Source organism: Chenopodium quinoa, unplaced genomic scaffold (assembly GCF_001683475.1).
Source record: "Chenopodium quinoa cultivar QQ74 unplaced genomic scaffold, ASM168347v1, whole genome shotgun sequence".
Lineage (NCBI taxonomy): Eukaryota > Viridiplantae > Streptophyta > Magnoliopsida > Caryophyllales > Amaranthaceae > Chenopodium > Chenopodium quinoa.
The window spans coordinates 3,481,821-3,503,096 of NW_018742418.1; the positions used below are offsets into that span (position 1 = coordinate 3,481,821).

At 39.9% G+C, this 21,276-nt stretch overlaps 1 protein-coding gene and 1 long non-coding RNA gene across 2 annotated transcripts; one reads left to right on the forward strand and one right to left on the reverse strand.

Moving 5' to 3' along the window:
• The first annotated feature begins 11,129 nt into the window (after positions 1-11,129).
• On the forward strand, positions 11,130-16,437 carry LOC110709528. Its single transcript, XR_002508975.1, has 2 exons — positions 11,130-11,675; positions 15,533-16,437. It is a non-coding gene; the product is annotated as an uncharacterized LOC110709528 (long non-coding RNA).
• Positions 16,438-19,885: 3,448 nt separating this feature from the next.
• On the reverse strand, positions 19,886-20,949 carry LOC110709518 (probable E3 ubiquitin-protein ligase XERICO). The gene has a single exon (XM_021887741.1). The coding sequence runs from the start codon at positions 20,794-20,796 to the stop codon at positions 20,308-20,310; it is 489 nt and encodes a 162-aa protein (XP_021743433.1). The 5' UTR covers positions 20,797-20,949; the 3' UTR covers positions 19,886-20,307.
• Between the last annotated feature and the right edge of the window lie 327 nt (positions 20,950-21,276).

Here is a 21,276-nt window from a genome sequence, read left to right on the forward strand (position 1 = left end):
TCAAACTTTCTAGGTTCCATACCAAGTTTGGGAGAGTGTATGAGTTAACGTTGGTGTTACTCAGTCGTCCTCATTCTAGATTGAGTAGTAGAGGTACCAGGCGGCAGATGCCGGCTGGACCCCTTGATTCGCCAATGTTTGTTGGCTATTAACTCAAAAGTTGTTAACCTAGCAGGAGTAGTGGTTGAGAGCCCCTGTTTGCTAAAAACAGGCGGACGACTCATACCTTTTAGGCTCCATACTAAGTTTGAGAGAGTGACTATGAGTTAACTTTGGTGTTACTCAGTCGCCGTCACTCCTGCTTGAGTAGTAAAGGTACCAGGCGGCGGAGGCCGGCTGAACCTTTTGATTCGCCAATGTTTGTTGGCTATTAACTCAAGAGGTACCCCCTGCATTTATCCCAAGTAATACAGGCGGTAATCCGACTCAGATGTCAACCGTTACCACTAGTTTGGTTAGTGATAAAGTTATCCTTGTCTCAAAAACGGCTACGTGATTGCCCTTGGGGACAGTCGTATAGGTGCCGTGTGATTAGTTTATAGAACAATGTTCCACCCAAAAGGGAGCTGCTCTCTGCGACGAATTTCATCCGGATGGATGCCGTCGGACGCCTGCTATAATGTTGGGACAGGTCGAATTGAATTTTTACATTTTGATCAGTTGGCTTGACGCCTGGTCTGATCATGTTTTTTTGATAGTTCTTGGTGAACTATATTATGTGAGGGTAGCCGTCTAGCGGCGTGCCCCTCTTAAATTAAACATAGAGAGTGGCCGACTGTTTGTCAGTTGGCATGCCCCTCTTAAAAATGAATATAAACATGGAGAGTAGCCAACTGTTTGTCAGTTGGCATGCCCCTCTTAAAAATGAATATAAACATGGAGAGTAGTCGACTGTTAGTCAGTTGGCATGCCCCTCTTAAAAATGAATATAAACATGGAGAGTAGCCGACTGTTAGTCAGTTGGCATGCCCCTCTTAATACAAAATTGAATAGTAAGTGCAAACTTTTATTAAGTAGCTCTTTACTCTACATCATTCAAAAGAAATATTTCTTAAGATTATCTACATTCCAAGTTCGAGGTAACGGCTGGCCGTCTGGTGTTTCCAGACGGTAGGTACCGTCTCTAACCTCTTCATATATTCGGTAGGGGCCTTCCCAGTTGGGAGTTAGCTTGCCAGACTCGTTAGCCCTACCAACAGCTTCCATTTTTCTAAGTACAAAGTCCCCCACCTTGAGTGGACGCCTGTGCACTTTTCTGTTGTATGATCGAGTCATTCTCAGGCGGTAAATCTCATGGCGTAAGACAGCATTGCCTCTCTTTTCAGGGAGTGAGTCTAACGCCAGGCGCATGGCTTCCCAGTTTGCCTCTTCGTCATATAGCATTACTCGAAGAGTCGGCTCGTAGTGTTCTATTGGAAGAACAGCTTCCGCACCATAAGTTAGGAGGAATGGAGTTTCTCTAGTCGCCCCTTTTTCAGTCGTCCTAATAGCCCAGAGAACATGTGATAGTTCATCCGCCCATAGGCCGCCTACTCGTTCAATCTTTTTCTTCAGACCGTCTGAGATGATTTTATTAAAGGCTTCTACCTGGCCGTTTGCTTGTGGTCGGCCGACAGATGCAAAGTAGTTTGCAATTCCTTGGTCACCCAACCAGCTTTTGAGAACAGGCGTCTCAAATTGGGGACCATTATCAAAAACCATAGACATGGGAACCCCGAACCGAGTGATGACATTTTTCCAAATGAATGAAATTACATCTTTCGTCTTGATTCCCTTTACAGCCTCCGCCTCTACCCATTTAGTGAAGTAGTCAACGGCAACAAGTATGTACCTCCTGCCGCCTGTAGCAGGCGTATATGGACCTAGAATGTCCATGCCCCACTTAGCAAACGGTAGTGGGCTGTGAATGGTAGTGAGGTCAGTAGCCGGACGGTGAATTAGTTTGCCAAACCTTTGGCACCTGTCACATTTTTTCACCATCTCCATTGCATCTGCTTCCAAAGTAGGCCAAAAGTAGCCCTGCCGCCTTGCCCTTTGAGCAAGCGTCCTTCCACCTATATGTGAAGCACAGTAACCAGAGTGGAGATCGTCTAGTATCTCTCGCCCCTTTTCTGGAGTAACGCACTTTAAGAAGGGTTGTAGGTACCACTTTTTGTGAAGTTCTCCCTTTATCATTTCAAAATTGGTGGCTCGTCTTTTCAGCACTGCCGCCTGTTGATGATCATCCGGCAGGGTACCGTTTGTCAGATATGCCCTGATTGGATCCATCCAGGTTGAGCTTCTGTCTAGGATTCCAATAGGGTTTTCCTCGATGCTTCTCTTCTCCATTACTTCCCAAAAAACAGTTCGAGGAGTATCAGAGGAGGCGGATGATGCTAATTTTGACAGTGCATCCGCCTGGTTGTTTTCTGATCTCGGCACTTGGATCAGATGGAAATCCTCAAGGGAGCCGACTGCTTGTCGGACCGCCTGTAAATACTTGATCATGGCCGGATGGGTCGCTTCATATTCGCCATTGTACTGACTCACTATTAATTGTGAATCGGAACAGGCGTCTATTTTTCTTGCCCCTGCCGCCTTGCACATGCGGATTCCGACTAGTAAAACTTCATATTCTGCCTCATTGTTTGAAGCCTGAAAACTGAAGCGTAAAGCATACTCGTACCTGTCGCCCTCTGGCGACTGACATATGACGCCTGCTCCACAACCATTTGAAGTAGAGCTTCCGTCCACATATACCTTCCAGACTTGGTCTGGAACTTGAGAGTCAGGAGGACGAGTCATCTCTACAATAAAATCAGCAAAGGCTTGCCCCTTCACTGCTTTTCTAGGCTCAAATGTAACTTCGAGGCTCTGTATTTCTATGGCCCATTTGATCATTCGGCCTGACGACTCCATGATGGTCAGCGGCCGCTTGATAGGTTGGTCTGTATACACGACGACTGCATGTGCCAAAAAGTAGGGCTTCAATTTTTTAACAGCCATGAAGAGTGCAAGACCAAATTTTTCCACTAGGGGATACCTCAACTCGGCATTTTTCAGTACGTGACTGACAAAGTAGACCGGGAGCTGACAGCCGTTTCTCTCAGCAAGGAGAACAGCGCTTAACGCATGATCAGAGACGGCCAGGTACATGTAGAGTACTTTGGGCAAAGGGCTGACCAGCCTCGGCAAGGAATGCAAGTGAATTTTCAATTTCTGGAAGGCGGCCTCAGCATCCGTCCCCCATTCAAACCTCACCTTTTTCTTGATTGCCTGGAAAAAGTATAGGCATTTGTCGCCTGATCGGCTTAGAAATCTTCCTAAGGCCGCCAGACAACCTGTTAACTTCTGAACCTCTCGGATGGTACGAGGCGACTGCATGTCAATGACCGCCTGCACCTTCTCAGGGTTCGCCTCTATTCCTCTCCGATTGATAAGGAATCCGAGAAATTTCCCAGACTCAACTCCAAATACACATTTCTTGGGATTGAGCATGACATGGTGCCGCCTGAGTGTGGCGAAAGTTTCTCGGAGGTCCGACAGATGATCTTTCTGAAGTTTAGTCTTGACAATCATATCATCAATGTATGCCTCGACGTTTCTCCCAATCTGATCAAAGAACACAGTGTTTATCATTCGCTGGAAGGTAGCCGGGGCATTCTTAAGACCAAACGGCATGACCGTGTAACAGTATAACCCCTGATCAGTGACGAAGGCCGTCTTCTCCTGATCTTTCTTCCATAAAGGAATTTGATGGAAACCAGAGTAGGCGTCCATAAAGCTCATCAAAGCATGGCCGGCTGTTGAGTCGACCAGGCTATCAATTTTAGGCAGAGGGTAACTGTCTTTGGGGCACGCCTTGTTTAAGTCTGTGTAGTCTACACACATTCGCCAGGTGCCATTCGGCTTTTTAACAAGCACCACATTTGCAACCCAGTCTGGGAAGTAACATTGCCGAATGAACCCTGCATCAAGTAATTTTTTAACTTCGGCGGCTGCCGCCTGACTTCTTTCTTCGCCATGGTTCCGCTTCTTCTGCCTTACCGGCTTCTTTTTTGGATCCACAGCCAGTTTATGTACCGCCAGCTCAGGACTAATGCCTGGCATTTCATGGACTTCGAATGCAAAGATGTCCTTGTATTCTTTCAACAGATTGTGAAAGTCATCACCTAGGACCCCTAGAGCAGTCGTCCCAACTTTGACTGTTCTGTCAGGACGGGAGACATCTAGGATCAGGTCCGTATGCTCACCAGCCGGCTGAGGGCGGAATTCATCCGACCGCTCCTCTGCCAATGATTGCTATTTTTTATCTTTTCTTGCGGCCCCCATCTGGGATGCCTTTCTTTTCTTGCCGCCTGCTTCTTGATCAGGCGCATTGTCCTTGACATTGTCAATCTTTCCTCCACTGGACCCAGCGGCCATAACAGTGGGCTTGACATCCGAGAGATAGCACTCTCGTGCCATCCTCTGATCTCCCCTTAGGGAGCCGACTGTTCCATTGTCCCTCTCAAACTTGAGCAACATAAGAGATGGGATTATTACAGCCTTGGAATTATTCAGGGTTGGTCGTCCCAGAATCATGTTGTAGGCCGAGAGTTCTTCTACCACCAGGAACCGGACTACCATGTGTCGGCCTTCCCCTTTTTCACCCAGGCGGATGGGTAGATGTACTCGTCCTACAGGGTGGACGACTCCTCCTCCAAACCCTACTAAAGGGTGGGAGGCCGGATGTATACAATCAGTCTGATATTTTAGTTTTGACAGACATTTGCTACTGATAAGATCTGAGGAGCTTCCAGTATCTATAAGGATTCGGCCAACTCTCTGGTTGGCCACTTTACATTCAATAACGATAGGGTCGTCATGCGGCCCCCTTACCCCTCCTAGATCTTCTTCAGTGATGACAATCTCAGGAAATGAATATTTGGAGGGCTGTTCTTGGTGAACGGAATTTACATCTAGCCGCCTGATATTGTCTTTGTTGCCCCTAATGGTGGGACCTCCTCCTGCGAAGCCGCCTGCAATAGTGTAGACGACTGCATCATCTGTATCAGAGCTGTCGGCCTGTTGATTCTTTTTGGCCGACTGTTTTTTCGAGGAAGTGCTCCCCTTGGATTTCTTGACAAAAGAGTCAAGATCACCTTGCTCAGCCAGGCGGTCTAGGTACCGCATGAGACTGATGCATTCGTTGGTGTGATGACCAACGTCTTCATGATAATCACAGAATTTATCTTGGTTTCGGTTGCTTGCAGAACCCTTCATGGGGACCGGCTTCTCAATAGAGATCCGTCCCTTGATTTCTTTTAGGATAGTTTGGGTATCCTTGCTAAACGCATACTTTGGGGAGTATGGTTTGAATTCTTTTTTCTTCTTCTGGGCCGGCTGTTTAGAGGAATCAGCCGCCCAGACCTCTTTTCTCTTCTCTTCCTTGTTTGACGACTGTATCTGTCGTCCTTTTTTGTCGAACTTTTTCCCGTCCGACTGTTTCACTATACTACAAAGATCAGTTGCCTGTATATAGGCTTCTGCTTCAATCAAAGCCTCCTGAAGAGTCGCCACCCTCTTTCGAACCAGATCAAATTTGAAGGTCGACCCGTCTTTGAGACCCCTGAAAAAGTCAGTATAAGCTACCTCATCCGGTAACCCTTGAATCTGTATTCTCATCAGGTTAAACCGCCCGATGTAAGAACGAAGCCCCTCCTTCTCGCCCTGCTGAATTGTTCCCAAATCAAGAGTCGTTTTCTTCGCAGGGATGTTCATGGAAAAGTTGGAGGTGAACAAGTAAGCAAGCGTCCTGAAGTTGTTTACACAACCAGTCGGCAGGTTACCGAACCATTGTTGTGCAATTCCTTTGAGGGTCGCTGGAAAACACTTGCACCAAGTGGGATCATCCAACCCTTGAAGGTACATTAGGTTGGAGAATGCCATCAGATGATCTTCTGGGTTAGTAGTGCCATCATAGGCGCCTACTAACACATTTTTCACTTTGGCCGGCTGAGCGGCTTCAGTGATTTCCTTGGAGAAGGCCGACGGCTGTTCACCAAGTCTAAGCAACCGTAGCTGCCAGTCCAAAGGTTGGACATTTTTAGCTGCGTGTCCACCAAACGGAGGTGGCTGCATAAAATACTGTTGCTGTGGTACAAACGGTAAGTTTGGTACCGCCTGGTCGCTATGAAAGCCTGACCGACGGGAGGGGCCGCCTGACTAACTCTCATGACACGACTGGGTATGCCTCATCGAGGTATTTCGCAGACTTTCTTGAAATTTGAAGTAGAGGCCGACTCTGACAGTCGGTCACTCTTCTTCTGTTCTAACAGCAGACGAGCGTCTGTGTATGTTTTCTTCGACCCGTCCGCCTGAATGTGACAAACAGGTTTCCTACTTCCTGTAGGAAAACGGAATTTTGTGAAATCAAGAGCAGGCGGCTCCTGCTTCCTTGATTTAGGATGAGGAGTCGCCTCCCGCCCTTGAACTGGCTTCCTTTTCAGTGAAGTGGATGGTTTCTTGGCCGACTGTTCCTTGGCCGGAACAGGCTTCTTATTAAGCAACTCTTGAATTTCTCCCTTGAAGTCCCTCATGAAGGTCATGAGTTCGTTCCTTGTGATGGGAGCAGACCCATCAGTCGGCTGTTGCCGAACAGGCGGTGAGCCTGCTGGCTCGCTTCCTGTTTGAAGATGCTCCCGCTCCCTCCTTTCGGTATGACGGGTACGTCGGGCCTTTAGGGTCCCGTCTGAAGCTGTGTGAGCTTCAACTTCAAATTCACTCTCGGTATCATGGTCCGACTGAACTTGAGGGTCGTCTAGGGGACGCCTCTCTTCAGGAGTCGGTACAGACGTGGATGCCATCTCAGAAGTACTCTCCCCACAGACGGCGCCAAATGTTTCGGGGTTTTCTGATGTCCTGCGGGAGAGTTACAACACCGAGACTGGAACCGGCCGCCTGTACCTGCAAAATAACGGAGACTCTTGGGAGCTCCGCCTCCAACGGTCAAGTTAGTACTTGTTTGAGGAGTAATAAGTGCGGAAATTAAAGGGGGAAGATCTGGTTCCTCTAGGGGAGGAGTGATCAGTGTGTTCAGACTTCTCTAGGTGAGAGTAATTAATTGCTTTTTTTCCTTTAATGAGGATTAATTAAGTATTTATAGTCTTGAGAAGCGTGCCACTCTCTAGGTTTAGGGTAAACCTAGGGCTGACTGGGCCTCTAAACAGGATTGGGCCTTGTTGGCCGGTTTTCCCATTTGGCATGGGTGGACACGTGGCGTGTCTCGATTGGTCCGTAGAGGACATATCTGTGATTGACACGTGGCAGGCTCCTATTGGCCTACGTGAAGAACACGTGGCGGAACCTGGCTGGTCCACTTGTCAGACGGTGATTGGTGGATAAAAATCCCCTAATCAGAATCCATTTCCTCCTAAAAAAGTACACATTCATAATTGGTAGAAAATAAATCATCAATTAATAGATATGTATGTTATAAAAAAAAATTATTACAAAAAAATAAAACATACCGGATTCAGTTTGACGGTTTTGCCTTTAACCATGTTGGCTCGACCTTCTCCCCCCCACGACCACTAGCGTACGCTCAACATTCTCGAAATGGCTATGATGCCTAGTAGAACGATCCCGTGGTCGACCTCGTGTTGTGTGATTCACTTCCGGCTCCTCAAGATCTGAATGATTCGGATGCAGCTCATCTTCAATGATGCGAGAAACATTCTGAACCGTAACAGGGTCACTAGCCAAAACCTTATCGATAAGGGAACAAAAATGTGTTGCTTCTTCTGCTGACTCATCGACGAACTCCGGTATATTAACACCATCACCAATGACAAGGCTCTGCCAAAATGGATGAATTTGGCTGCAATACAACCCCTTCTTATCATGCATTGAATCATAAATCTGGCAAGCACATGGTATCCCATGGGTGATCCGTAGAGCACAACCGTAACGCAAATGCACCTCGTAACTCAACTCTCTCATTCTTTCCGTTTCATCGTAAAGAACAGACAGACAATGATGAGAAACTTTCCATTAAGCCGCTGCAACGGCATGTGCCTGTACTTCTCACCTGCTTTAGATCTACTAGCCTCCAAAGCGTTACGTATCCCAACGATCTGATTTCCAATCTAGCAATGCACTCGAGCCAATACTGTATCCAAAGAACCAGTCGATGATTCCATCCAACTCTTGACCGCCGAGTGCTGACTCTCAACCCTACATGTAGAAACGTTACCATAGTGTATAACTTTTTCAGTCCAACGCATCACAAATTTCTCTTTCTGGGGCCGGGGAGCCTAGTAGTCTCAACATAATCCACAACTTCGGATACCGACCCCAACTTGTTTTCAATCTGCAAGGCTAACTCATATTCCGGCTCAAATGCAGCTTCCATGACTTGTTTCCATCTACCATTTTTGAACTTTGCACCCACCGTCTTGTCCTTGAACAATCCAGTCACATAAGCTTCGACATCCTTATTAATGTGCCACCTAAAAATTAAATGCGTAGTGTGAGGAAACTCGGCTTTCAATGCTGCACAAAGTCCAAGCTCACGGTCAGTTAAGAACACTAATGGCTCCTGTTGGTATCCGATCAAATCCCTCAATCTCTGAAGCACCCATCGATAACTAGCCTGTGTCTCGTTTCTCATGAACACATATCCAACAAGGAAATTCTAATTGGTCGGTGTAACACATGTATTTGTTTGTCTTGTACGTAGAGTCCATACCAATCACGTACATATATGTGCGTAACAAGTTGCACGTGATCGGATGCACCATGAATGCATGCTGTAAAACACCGATGTCGTCAGCCATAACCTAGTAAATGTAGTGACTCTTGACAGGCTAAAGTCGTACCACCTAATCAAAAGTAATTCCTAAAACCACTAACTAATATAGATAGGGAAGTAGGGTCGAATCCACAGAGAAACAGGGCTTTATATTCCTAATTAATTAATATAATCTAAATTATCAAGTAACCAAATTATTTTTGTGAGAATTAAACTAATAACTAAACTGAAGCAAATTAAATAAGGGAGGAAAACAATAATAAAAGGCCTAGGGTATAGGTTCACCAATAAATAATATTCCAGGGTAAAACATAATAATCAATCATCAATGTATAGATTAATCAGATCATAAAGGGCTTTCGCTACGTATTACAATCACATAATTAATCTACCGGTATTAAATCGCATCTCTCGAATCTTGACTTAATCATTTATAAATTAATCTGCCTATTGAAACTAAGCCTAAACATTAATTCTCATCTCTCGAATCTCGAATCAATATTGCATAACTCATACAATTAAACCTGCGCAAATCTAATTGCATAGCATTAAATCAATCAATAGGAAATCAACCAAAACATTGACAATCCACAATAATAAATTACCTTGTCATATTAATTATGGATCCCCACAACCTTAGAAATAAAACTACTCGCACATATTTAAATCTAAATTAAGCAAAGCAATTAAAGAAAGCATAATTAAATCAAAGCAATTAAATTACTAAAAGTAAAGAGGGAAGAAATCGTTACCAAAGTAGACGGAAGTAAAGAATTGCATAAACTAAAAGTGTCAAGAGGGATTAAGAGTATTAACTAAAAGCTTAAAACTAAAAACTAAGAAATTAAACTAAAGAGAAAAGTAGAGAAAGAGAGAGAGAAAAGAAGGTCCCAAACTCGCTTAACAAAAGCGCATTTATATTAAACTAAGAAAACCTAAGCTAAAACGAAGATTAAAGGTGCTAAACGAACTCAGAAACACGCGCCCGGTCGGGCGTCATCTCGCCCTGCCGGGCGCGCCTTCAATTGGGTCGTTTCTTAGCCCAATTCGCATTTCCTCTTTGGGTTCTGAATACATGGTCCATTGCCCGGACTCTTCTTCTTCGCCGAGCCCTTAATCACCGAGTTGACGACTCCAACCGGTCTTGGGCTATGAAATATGGTCATAATTCTCCAATGCTCGTAGTGGCTTATCATAAGTCCGGAAAAATGCTCCAAATCTGCAATTTCCTATAAAACAGTACCAAAACTACGAAAACACTAGAAAACACATATTAGTAATAAAAGTAGCTCCGTAGAGCTCAAATAAACACAATTATGACCATCGAGACGGGGAATAAATATATATATAAAATAGACTTATCAACTCTCTATAGCCAAATGCAGAAATTGTTGAACCACTCCTTTTCCTTCAAAATCCTCCATTCTGATGTCACTTCTACAACTGTATATATGCCTGATGTTTGGTTGATCTTTGGGAAATTGGTCTATAATGGTTGTCATGATATTACGAGGCGCAACCTTTGACCTCGTCAAGTTACGCACAACCTGTTTCGTACCTGAACTAAGACCGCTGATTTGTCGATGACCTTCAGGATACACAATGAATGGATGATTGTGGGTGCCGGTTACATCATTTTTAGCACGGATCCTCCAACCATTGGTGCTTCTCTCGTTATAAATCTTGATGTAGAAAGGACACCCAACAGACTTGGTTTTAGTGTCCTTGCGAATCACATTCTCCAAATCTCTTGGCCTATTCTTCCGACCACGATCGCAAGCCAAATATCGATACGGCCTACCATCGGTGTTTTTTTTACACGATGATAAGACGAATATAAATCCAATTGGCCGGGCAATTTTTTTCGCCCATTCAACAGCAGCATCATAACTAGGAAACACTGTGTTGGTTTGAAAATGACCACTATAAACTACTTAAGAACCCATATAATAATAATAATAATAATAATAATAATAATAACAATAATTAAATATTAATAATAATTAAATAATATAATAATAATAAACGATATAAATACGATAATAATAATAATAATAATAATAATAATAATAATAATAATAATAATAATAATAATAATAATAAGTAGAAACGCCTGAAATGTTTGAATGTACCATGGAAGAAACACCTGAAAATTTAGAATCTACCATGGAACATTCTAAAATTTCAGGCGTTCCTACCATGGTTCGCCTGAAATTTTAGAATGCCCCATGGTAGATTCTAAATTTTTAGGCGTTCCCATAGATTCTGAAATTTTTAGAATGTGAGGAATGCCTGCTATTTTTGAATCTACCATGGGACATTCTAAAATTTCAGGCGTTCCTACCATGATAGATTCTAAATTTTCAGGCGTTTCTATGGCGATTATGAAATAAAATAAAAAAAACGACAAAAATTCATCTGTACGCACAGGCGACCTCTCCGATGGCGTCGTCAATTCTGCAAACTCGTCCATTCACTGCTTTTGTAAATCGTTTTTGAATAATATTTTTTTTTTTTTTTTTTTTTTTTTTGAATGATGGTGGCTGGTGGTTGTCTGGTGGCTAGTGGGGTAAAAATAAAATAGGGTGAATTTATAAGGGGTAAAAGTAAATTAGGGTTAGAGTAAAAGGGGCATGTTTGTAATGTCGTGTTAAAATACGGACATTACCCGATAAATACCGAACGCGATTTAGCCATTCAGAAGGGGAATAAGTAAATAACTTCCCATGTTTTATGATTTTGGGAATTTATTTCACCAAACAAGCACTTAGTACTCGCTGCATTGTTCAGTCGCCCCTCTAGTTTCGTTTCCAAGGTTTTCAGCAATGAAACGCCACTCGTTTCGCAGTCGACTACTCTCACCACCAGAAGAGGCGCTTGAAATGGGGCAAAATATTTGATTGTAAGCGTCTAAAACCCTAATTCAGTGCTATTTTTCCATTTGAATCTGTAGTATCTGCTTAATTCGTTGCTTTTCCATACAAATAATAGAAATTAATTAGCATCCAGTAATTAATCAAATTTCTGAATTCAATTCTTCATTTTCTCTTCCATAACTGAATTATTTGTCTGATAATTCGTTTCCCGATTTAAATACTTCAGAAAAGAGAATTTCTTCTCATGTTTTTGGTAATTAGAGGAGGATTTTGGCTTTATTTAGCTTAGCTTAAGAAGTTAAGAGATTAAACAAATATTCGTAATTGCTTGTTACCAGGATATGAATTGGCCTCAGTAAAAGGCTCTTTAACAATGTTAATATTGTGATGTCTTTTCCGGACGTCCTAACATAGTATTGGCCACTAGTGTATGTGATCATTTTTTTTTTTTGAATGAGAATATGTGTCATTTAAAATTCATCTTTCGAGTTTCTTGCCCCAGTTTGAGTTAAGAATGTGTGTCGCTACTAAGTGCAAACCATAGAGTACTGGTTTTATCTATCACTAGAAGAGTACTACTGCCTTTTGTGATCTTGATATAAGAAGTAAGAAGCGATTACATTGTCATTATTATTTGAAGTGAAATACAAGTACATCATATAGGCGAGTTCGTATCATGTGTTTTTGGTTGGGTAAATCACCAGCTAGTCTGGATAGGAAGGAATTCGGTAATGAGGGCTGTTTGCATTAGGATTTCTATATTTCATCTCTTAAGTCATCCTGTTGTTCAAAATGAAAAGAAAAGTAAAAGTTAGATACATTCCATATTCCAATGAAGTTTGAAGAGAAAAAACTTCATATGTTATTGCTTTTCAATTCAACAGCGCTTTTCCTCCTTGTTGCATCTCGACCTCGAAGAAGCTTCTCCTTGATCTAACACAACTTTTTGATGACATCACTGATGTCCATCCTTTCTCCAAATGACTCAGCAGAACAAGTGAGTCCAACTCTGAACATCTCTCCCAAGGAATCCATGATATGATAATTGCTGCTCATGTTCAGGATTTGCAAATTGGTGGGATTGTTCAATGAACAAAGAAAGTTTAAATCATCAGTTCCTGTTGACCCAGAAAGTTTCCACTTATAAGGAACACCTGAAGCTCATTAAGCTTCTAGAGAAGGGGTACTTGCCCAACCAAATTGTTCATCTGCAGTTGGAGAAACTGCAGATTTGTAGCATTGGATAGAGAAGTAGGAATGGGACCTGAAAATTGGTTAAGGGCTGCAGTAAGGTCATTTAGGTTTGGAAGAGTGGTGTAAAGGTCTGAAGGAAGATGCCCCTGGAGTTGATTACCCCTAAATCCATTAGTGTAATGGAGGAGATATTGAAAATTGAGGGAGGGACAGTTCCAGACAAGTGGTTAACACCAAGTCCCAAAAAAGTAAGTTGTTTAAGTTGGCCGAGAGAATCAAGGATATTACCTACTAAATTGGTTTCTTCTACTGGGAGAGTGCTTAGCGAAGACAAATTTCCAAGAGACTGGGATTCAAAAATTAAATTAATAATAACGAGGTGAATTCCTTATTTTGTATTTTATGTGCTTTCCGATTAGATTGTTGATGCTCAGTGATAAAAACTTAAGAATCGATAGGGATCCTAAATTCCTAGCTCCTTTGGTAGCTCAGCTTCCAGGTTAGTATTGGTTAAACTTAATGCTATAAGCTTAGAGCATCTGGATATATTAAATTGAATTTCATCACTTAAAGAAATATTGTATAGGTATAATAGATGTGTTATAATAGATGGGGGAGAACACAATGGAGAGAAACCCAGAAGCCCACAAACCATAGCCCACAACGAGGTTCCATCCTAAAACCAATTGACAATAAGAGGAGTAGCCCGCTTGGGTTATAAACTGAAAACCCTTTGCTTTCTTTTTCAATGTGTGACAAACTCTAGTCACACTTACACCTAACAATCTCCCCCTCAAGTGTGAGCCTATACACTCCCCCTTGAACAGAAATACACCCAGAACCCAGCTCTAAGGCAAGGCGACACTCACAGACGGTCCTTAACGCCATAAGACCTAATGCAGACGGTGCCCCTATCAGATGGTGTGACCAGATCAAACCTAGCTCTGATGCCAGTTTGTTTTAACAGTTAGGGGAGAACACAAGGGAGAGAAACCCAGAAGCCCACAAACCCACAAACCCACAAACTAGAGCCCACAACAAGGTTCCATCCTAAAACCAATTGGCAATAGGAGGAGTAACCCGCTTGGGTTATAAACTGAAAGCCCTTTGCTTTCTTTTTCAATGTGGGACAAACTCTATTCACACTTACACCTAACAATTTGCATTCTTCACAAATAGCTGATTTCCGAAGGGATTTGATGCCTGAAGCTATTGTTTTTCAGGTCTAGTATCTTCAAATAGCTTAAATTTCTAATGTGTGGTGATATGGAGCCTGCTAATTGCAAGGAATTGTGTTTCAATTCAGTGACTCTTTGACGGCATTGGCTACAAGTAACACCGTGCCACTTGCAGAAATTGACAGTATTAGTCCAAGAGCTCATAATTTGTGATGGGTCAGCTGTTATCTTTTTCTTGAAATCAAGCAAAGCCAGCTGATCGATCTCATTTCTGCTTATTCGACATGATTTTAATGAGACAAGGGATGTGTAGGTGTATAATATACAAGGAAGGATGTCCACAGGTATGGAGCACCATACCTAAAGTTATAGGATATTGCATGCAACCTAGGTACTAATGTAATTAGGAGGCTTATACTGTTCTTGGCTGTCTGGGTTCCTGGAATAGGGAGACAATGGAGGAGGAAATACCCTTTATCTTATTATTTTTTTTTTAAAATAGGAAACGGAGTAGACTGATATAGGGAAAAATAGAGAATAAAGGAAGTAGAGTGAGATTTAGAAAAAGAAGAAGCTAAATAGAGTTGTATTAACAATGCTATCAATTCATCACTAAGAGAATGCAAATCAAGGCCAAAAGAAGATAGAGACACACACAATATCATGATTACTTGCTCTTTCCCACATCCCCTTATTTATACTACTGTACCCTTGACATGATTCACGTATCTGTTAAACCCTCACAATTCACTGATGTGCCCTCAATCTTCTTAAAGGCACAGACTGTCAAACCTTCTAACAAACTCTTGGTGATGTCACCTTCAATTCTCTTTTGGACTTCTTGCATAGGTTTGCCGATTGGATGGCTTGTGATGCATTACATTATTACAAGAAGCAAGACGTTCAGTTTTGAAAGCCAAGAAACTTTTTCCCTGTTGTTAACCATGGTTCCATGTGTCTTCTTATGTGGCGTTGCTGAGACGTATCGTGGAAAAGTTTGTAACTCGGAAGTTGGGAGTGTCAAATGGGTAAACCGGGTATTAGTAGTAGTTTCAAACTTTGGATAACACTGTTTGTTAAATTCTCCAGGTCTGGTCTGCACAAGTTTTTCCATTATTATTTGGTTGATTAATTGTCTGGCTAAATCTCTTACACATATTTCAAGGTCTACGAATGGCCTTTGACTTAAAAGTCCAACGTTTTACGGGCACTCTGATTTTCTTTCTGAACTTATACGTGAAGGCACGTGATGTGATGTGTTGCATTTCATTTACAAGATGAGATCACTGTTATGCCTTTGGCAGGGTTACATGCGGAGAAAATAACCTTTCTATATAATAGTGACATTTTTGGGCCATTGGCATGAAAGCATCATAGTACCGTAGGTACGTAGCCATATTTTTGATAACCTAAACATTCTTAAGAAAAGCTAGTTGAACATTCTTAATGTGGCAAGCACTTATAGATATTTACCTTTATTGTTGCACACTTACAATCTTCAGGTTTTACAGGCACAAAACCCGTTGTCTTTTGTAAATATTACCTTCTTGTTGGAGTTCATCACACTAAAGGATACATTGAAGATATTCCTGGAGTTGGCCATCTCTAATATGCTGAAGTTTCGTATAGGTGAGTATGAAGATCAAGACTGTTATTGGTTCACGCATATATATCAAAAGAACAAGATTAATCAGTTGGCTACTAGGCAACCACCAAACTATTTGCCTTGGCGGATAAATATGCTAGAAGTAGATGGACAGATATCCATGAGAGACAGGGTTGCCTCTTGTTGGAATGGCCTTGCTCAACTAAAGAAAGTGAAGCTTTGACATGCTCCTTAACTCCTTGCAAATTATTACTACCAGACTAATGTTCTAAAGTGTCTGCAGTTAAGCTATTTTTGAAATGAAGCAAGGCCTTGAACCATTTTCTCTCATCGCGTATGTTTTAGAGTAAATCAGGATTTGGTAATGTACTAAAATCAATTGTGGTTCCTATGAGGTTCTGGGAGGCAAGTCTCACAAGTCACTAGTGAACACACACAGATTGGCAGTAGATGATGTTCTATAAGAGTATACACTGATTTTGATGTGCCGATATCATCAGATCTCTCACCGTGCTGCAGATCAGCAGACAGGTCTATTGCAAACTCAACCTCATAACTTGAAGCGTCTGAACTATTGCACCATCACTGCATGATTGCTGGACTGTTCCGTGCTTCGCCATTATTATTCCAGTTATTAATTAATGTTTATAATTATTGGTCTTACATTAGCAAGATTGATCAAACTCCTATAATGTATGTTTGGTTCATGCATAGTATCTGACATCAGTCGTAAAGATAGAAGATTAGACCAACTTCAGAATAACTTACAAAGAACTACTAGTATATCTTTCATCAGGTCTTTATTTTTTATATTTTTGATTAGCCACTTGTGATTTAATACTTCAATCAATTTGAGTATGTTAACATCTCATTTCAATAATGGAACTAGTCATGATTCTTTGGTCATCACAAATCATTAACGAATGTACGAGAAACTATAAGTGCATAACATTCATTGGATACTTCAATCCAATATTTTTAAAATGTCACTCTTAATTTGGAGTACGGACTCAACACGTCCTAAAAAGTACCCCTTAAATGACCAAATCGCCCCCAAAATTGGACTAATATAGTCCAGTTATTGTTTCCTTGAGAGCACTGCTATTATTTTCTATGTCTTAGCTTCCCTTTTGCTTAGCTTCCATCTAATTAATCAAGAAAAGATATTAGGCACTAAGAATTTTTTTTTTTTTTTTTTTTTTTTTGCACACGCATAGATAAAATCTTGTTTCATATAGCCGACTCTATCTTATGATTAAGCCTTAGATTGTTACTGTTCTTGTTTGTGCACACTCGCGCATGTTAATGATGTGCATGTCGGCATGTGTGGTTGACTTAAACCTAGAATATGTAACAATCTTCCTCGGGATAATGTTTCTTGGAGGCTAGATCTGTACCATTTAGGTACAGATTACTGGGGGATCCCCTTGTTACTTATGGAAAATGAATATTGTAAAAGTGTATAAATTTTCTCCCTTAAATAAAGGATGGGCCCCCTATTAATTTGATTTTGGAAAAAAAAACGTTACTTAGATTTCTTAATCTCCTTGTTTTTGCTACAAAATTCAATACCTAAAAGTCCTTTCATACCTACAAATGTAAACCCACTTTTTTCTTCAATTTTTATTATGCATGCTTGTTGACCCATACATCTAAACTTCACTTTGTTATGCAAATTTACTTTTGTAGGTAATGAAAGTGACCAAAAATGGTTATTAATTAGAAGTCATTAACATAAGTTGTGTGCAGCTCAACTTCTAGTAAGATCTTTAAACACTTTCGTATTGGATGAAGTTAACCAACAAAGTGAGATTTATTGGTAATAATTCAACTCAATAATGATAACCCAATAGTGATTAGTGATTTACCCTGCAGGAAACCTTTCCTATGAACATTCTTGTGTACGCAATGCAAAGAGTTATCGACTTATCGTGTTGTGACAGCTCGAGTTAAAACTCTTACACTTCCTGTTATTCTTTGGAGAATCATATAGGCAAAGAAAGCTTTATTCTTTGCCTTTTCTGCATAAGGAAGCATAATTTAGGTTTCATAACATAACCTATAATATTAATGTACCTGAAGTTTCTAAAGTTCTGCCTAATAATGTTGAACAGAATATTGTGAATTGAACTGCAAAATTATAAACCAATGTATAAATACATATTAACATAAATGATTATATGTTATGTGTGAATGTTTGTCTATGGAAGTATATTTGTGAAATATGACTATATTAAATGAGTATGACATATACTTCTCTCACTTGTTGTCTCCTCCCAGGAATCTTAATGGTGCGAAATCTGCATTCAACAATAACAAAGGCAGCAAGTTTGTAAAGAGTTTTACTTGTCCTGTGAAATATGAGGGAGATATGTCAGATATCGATGTCGAAGCAGAGGAATTCATCAAACAGAAGCTGAAGCAGCTTATGATCGACAGCGAAAATGATGTTAAAACCAAAGGATTGACTGACCAAAAGGAAGTTGCTAACAAGGGAGAAGATGAAGTCTACGTAGATGTCAAAGCAGAGGAATTTATCAAGAAAAAGAAATCAGAACTCAGGAAGGTCTTCATGAATGCAGGGTAACTGCACATATTTAAGCTTTCATCTGTTTTATTTTTTCATTCTTGTGTGCCTGGTTGAGCATATATGAATATATGATTTCCATGTTGTTGTGCGTTCCTCCTTCGAACATAGTTAATAGGAGAAAAAAAAAATCTTAGTACTATTAATATACGAAGTATATGCATAAATATTTCGCTAATAATTTGCCTATTGTAATTTGAGGTCACCAATTTGAATCTTTCCTTGGCCTTGGAAGAGGGTTTATCTTTTCAGGATCTCGGAAATGAGATAGTTCTATACATTACGGAGTACCATCCAAAAAGGAAGAACAAAATCTTGTATCTGTTTTAAAAAATAGTACATCATTTTTGACTTGTTTTAAGATACTTTGGCTTCTATGGCATAAATATGATCTTGTGATTGCATTTTTATCATAAATGTCATTAATCAGTTTCATGATTATTTTGCTAAAAAAGCTTGCAAAGGAAGCATTTTCCTATAATGTAGACAAAATATTAGCACATGGAAAGAATTACTCCATACATTTCATCTACCCCTTTCCATGCTCAGTCACGTACATATCATTGCTTTATTCAGGGCATGGAAAAGGGTGAAGAACCCTTCCAACATTTTTCACTAATAATTACATTAGCTTATGAGCAGAGTGTGTAAGTTTAGCTTAAAATCTCATGAACCACATAATAAAACACTTTACATGCATGGATTCATGACTCCGAAGTCCATGCATGTGTACGTCTAATTTTCGCATTCCAAAAATTGATTTATACATATCGGGTTTTCCATTGTACAGATTATATCTCTGTACTAGGATAAAAAGGATATCAACTGATATAGTGTGAAAATCACAGCACAAACACCATAATTACTTATGAGGTCACTTAGGTGGTGCCACAAGGGCAGTGCTCTGCTAGCTACTTTATAATAACAATAACAAAATACATTACAATATGTAATATGTAACACAACAAAAATGTCATTTTAGCACACTTTATAAGACCCAGGAAATTATATCTTCTGGATACACATTACACATTCATAGAAGAAAGGCAGGACCAGTGGACCACAACATAAAAGTAATAAATTAGTAAGTAAAACATTTTAACCTATAGTTTTTATATTACTACAGTACTATTTTATTTAAGGGGTCAGTATTATAAAATAAAATAAGATAGAAATTGAAAATAGGTCCACTAAATAGAGATGGCACCAATGATTGATGTTGCCAAGAATAGGAAGCCTTCACATGTGTTAAGCCAATAATAACTGTCACATGATAAGAGTAGAAGAAGAAAGAAAAATTAAAGTTTGTAAATTTTACCAAAAACCAAAACTGCATAAATTTTGTGATGGACCATTTCTAGTAACATCATACTGCCCTCCACAGCATGTTGTAGATTCAGACAAAAACTTTTTTTATTCAGATAAATACAACTTTTTTTTTTTTTTTTTTTATACATACATGTATAAATATTGTTATAAAAATATAAAGATTTTCTTGCTACTTCTAATATCATTTGTTGCAGACCTAAAAACCAAGCAACAACTACAACAACCTGGCCTTTTGCATGTTGAAACAACAATAAGGAGTACTACCAATTTTGTTCGGATGCGAACTAGCTTAATTGATTTGTTATCGTCGACATGGTAGATTGGTAGCTGCAAAATTAACACTTAATATCGAATTGTACCAAGTAGTAAATTTGACAAATTGAAAATATAAGACAATAAATTTACAGCAAAAATTCTTGAACCCTTCATTTTTTTTTTTTTTTGATATTATTGGTGCTTTAAACAAACACACAACAACACACTACAAATCTACAACAGCAAAGTTTCATCTTTTTCTTTCCTCTACTTTGCTGGAAAACATAGGAAAATAAAAATGAAGGGTTCCAAATTAACAAAAGGAACCCTCTTCCCAAAAAAAAAAAAAAAAAAAAAAAAAAAAAAAAAAAAAAGAGAATTAAATCAAAGAAAAAGGCTCCTCAAAAAGTCTCCCAAAAAAAAAAAAAAGGTGTGGTCATCCTCATCCTCAACCACCCACCTAAATTATCCCCCAAATTAAAAAAATTAAAATTAAAGGTTTGTTTAATTTAGTGGATGGATCTGCAAAGTGGACAAGTAGTATGATGATTATCAAACCACTTTTCCAAGCAATTTCTATGAAAGAAATGCTTGCAAGATAATTCACTCACCTCTTCTTCATCTTCAAATTTACACAAACAAACACAGCACTCTCCTTCAATCCCATTTTTCATATCTTCGTCTGGAATATTTTTATTTTTATCGCAGTAACTATTGTTGTTGGTAGCACACAAATACTTGAACTGGGTAATTGAAATACCCCTTAATCGCCTCGTACTATTTATACTAGTTGTTGTTGTTGTTATTGTCGCGGTCGATGCTGATACCGTTGATGTCGTTGGATTCGTCTCGAAATTACTCGTAACCCAATTTACTGCCCCTACTAATTGAAGAAATGACCGCAGTAAATTCTTCAGGATTGCTACTGACATTACTGTGTTCATTACTAACACGGGTAAAACCCCTTCTGCTGGACTTGGGAAATTCGACAATCCCATTTTTTTTGTTTCTTTTTTTTTTTTCAACTAATTTTCAATTTTTTTTTCAATTCAATAGATTTTAGAGAGAGAAAATAAGGGTTTTTTTAGAGAGAGAAAATTTTGGAGCTTTTGGAGGGGCTAAGAGTAGACAGCAAGAGGGGGTCAATTAATAAATATAAGGGGGGTTTTTGTTGGTTTGATTAATTAACTTAACTAGATATGTTAGTTAACTTAACCATGGTTAAGGTTTTTTTAAAAAAAAATATATAAAAAAAAAGAGGGGTAGAGGTGGGCGGGATTGTGGACACGTGGGGATACGTGTAAGGTGTTTATAAGATGAAAGTTGTGATTAAAATTAAAAATTAAAAATGAAATAAAATCAAATTGAGTAAAAATTAAGGGCGTGTTTGGAATTTTAGTTTTAGCGGTTCGCAAATATAAAGGGAAAGTTTCACTTAGCCACGTGTCCTATTGTTCTTCAACAACCAATAGGAGATT

Bases quoted from the DNA above. Each gene is read 5' to 3' on its own strand.
- LOC110709518 (XM_021887741.1), bottom strand. From the start codon at position 20,796: ATGGGATTGTCGAATTTCCCAAGTCCAGCAGAAGGGGTTTTACCCGTG.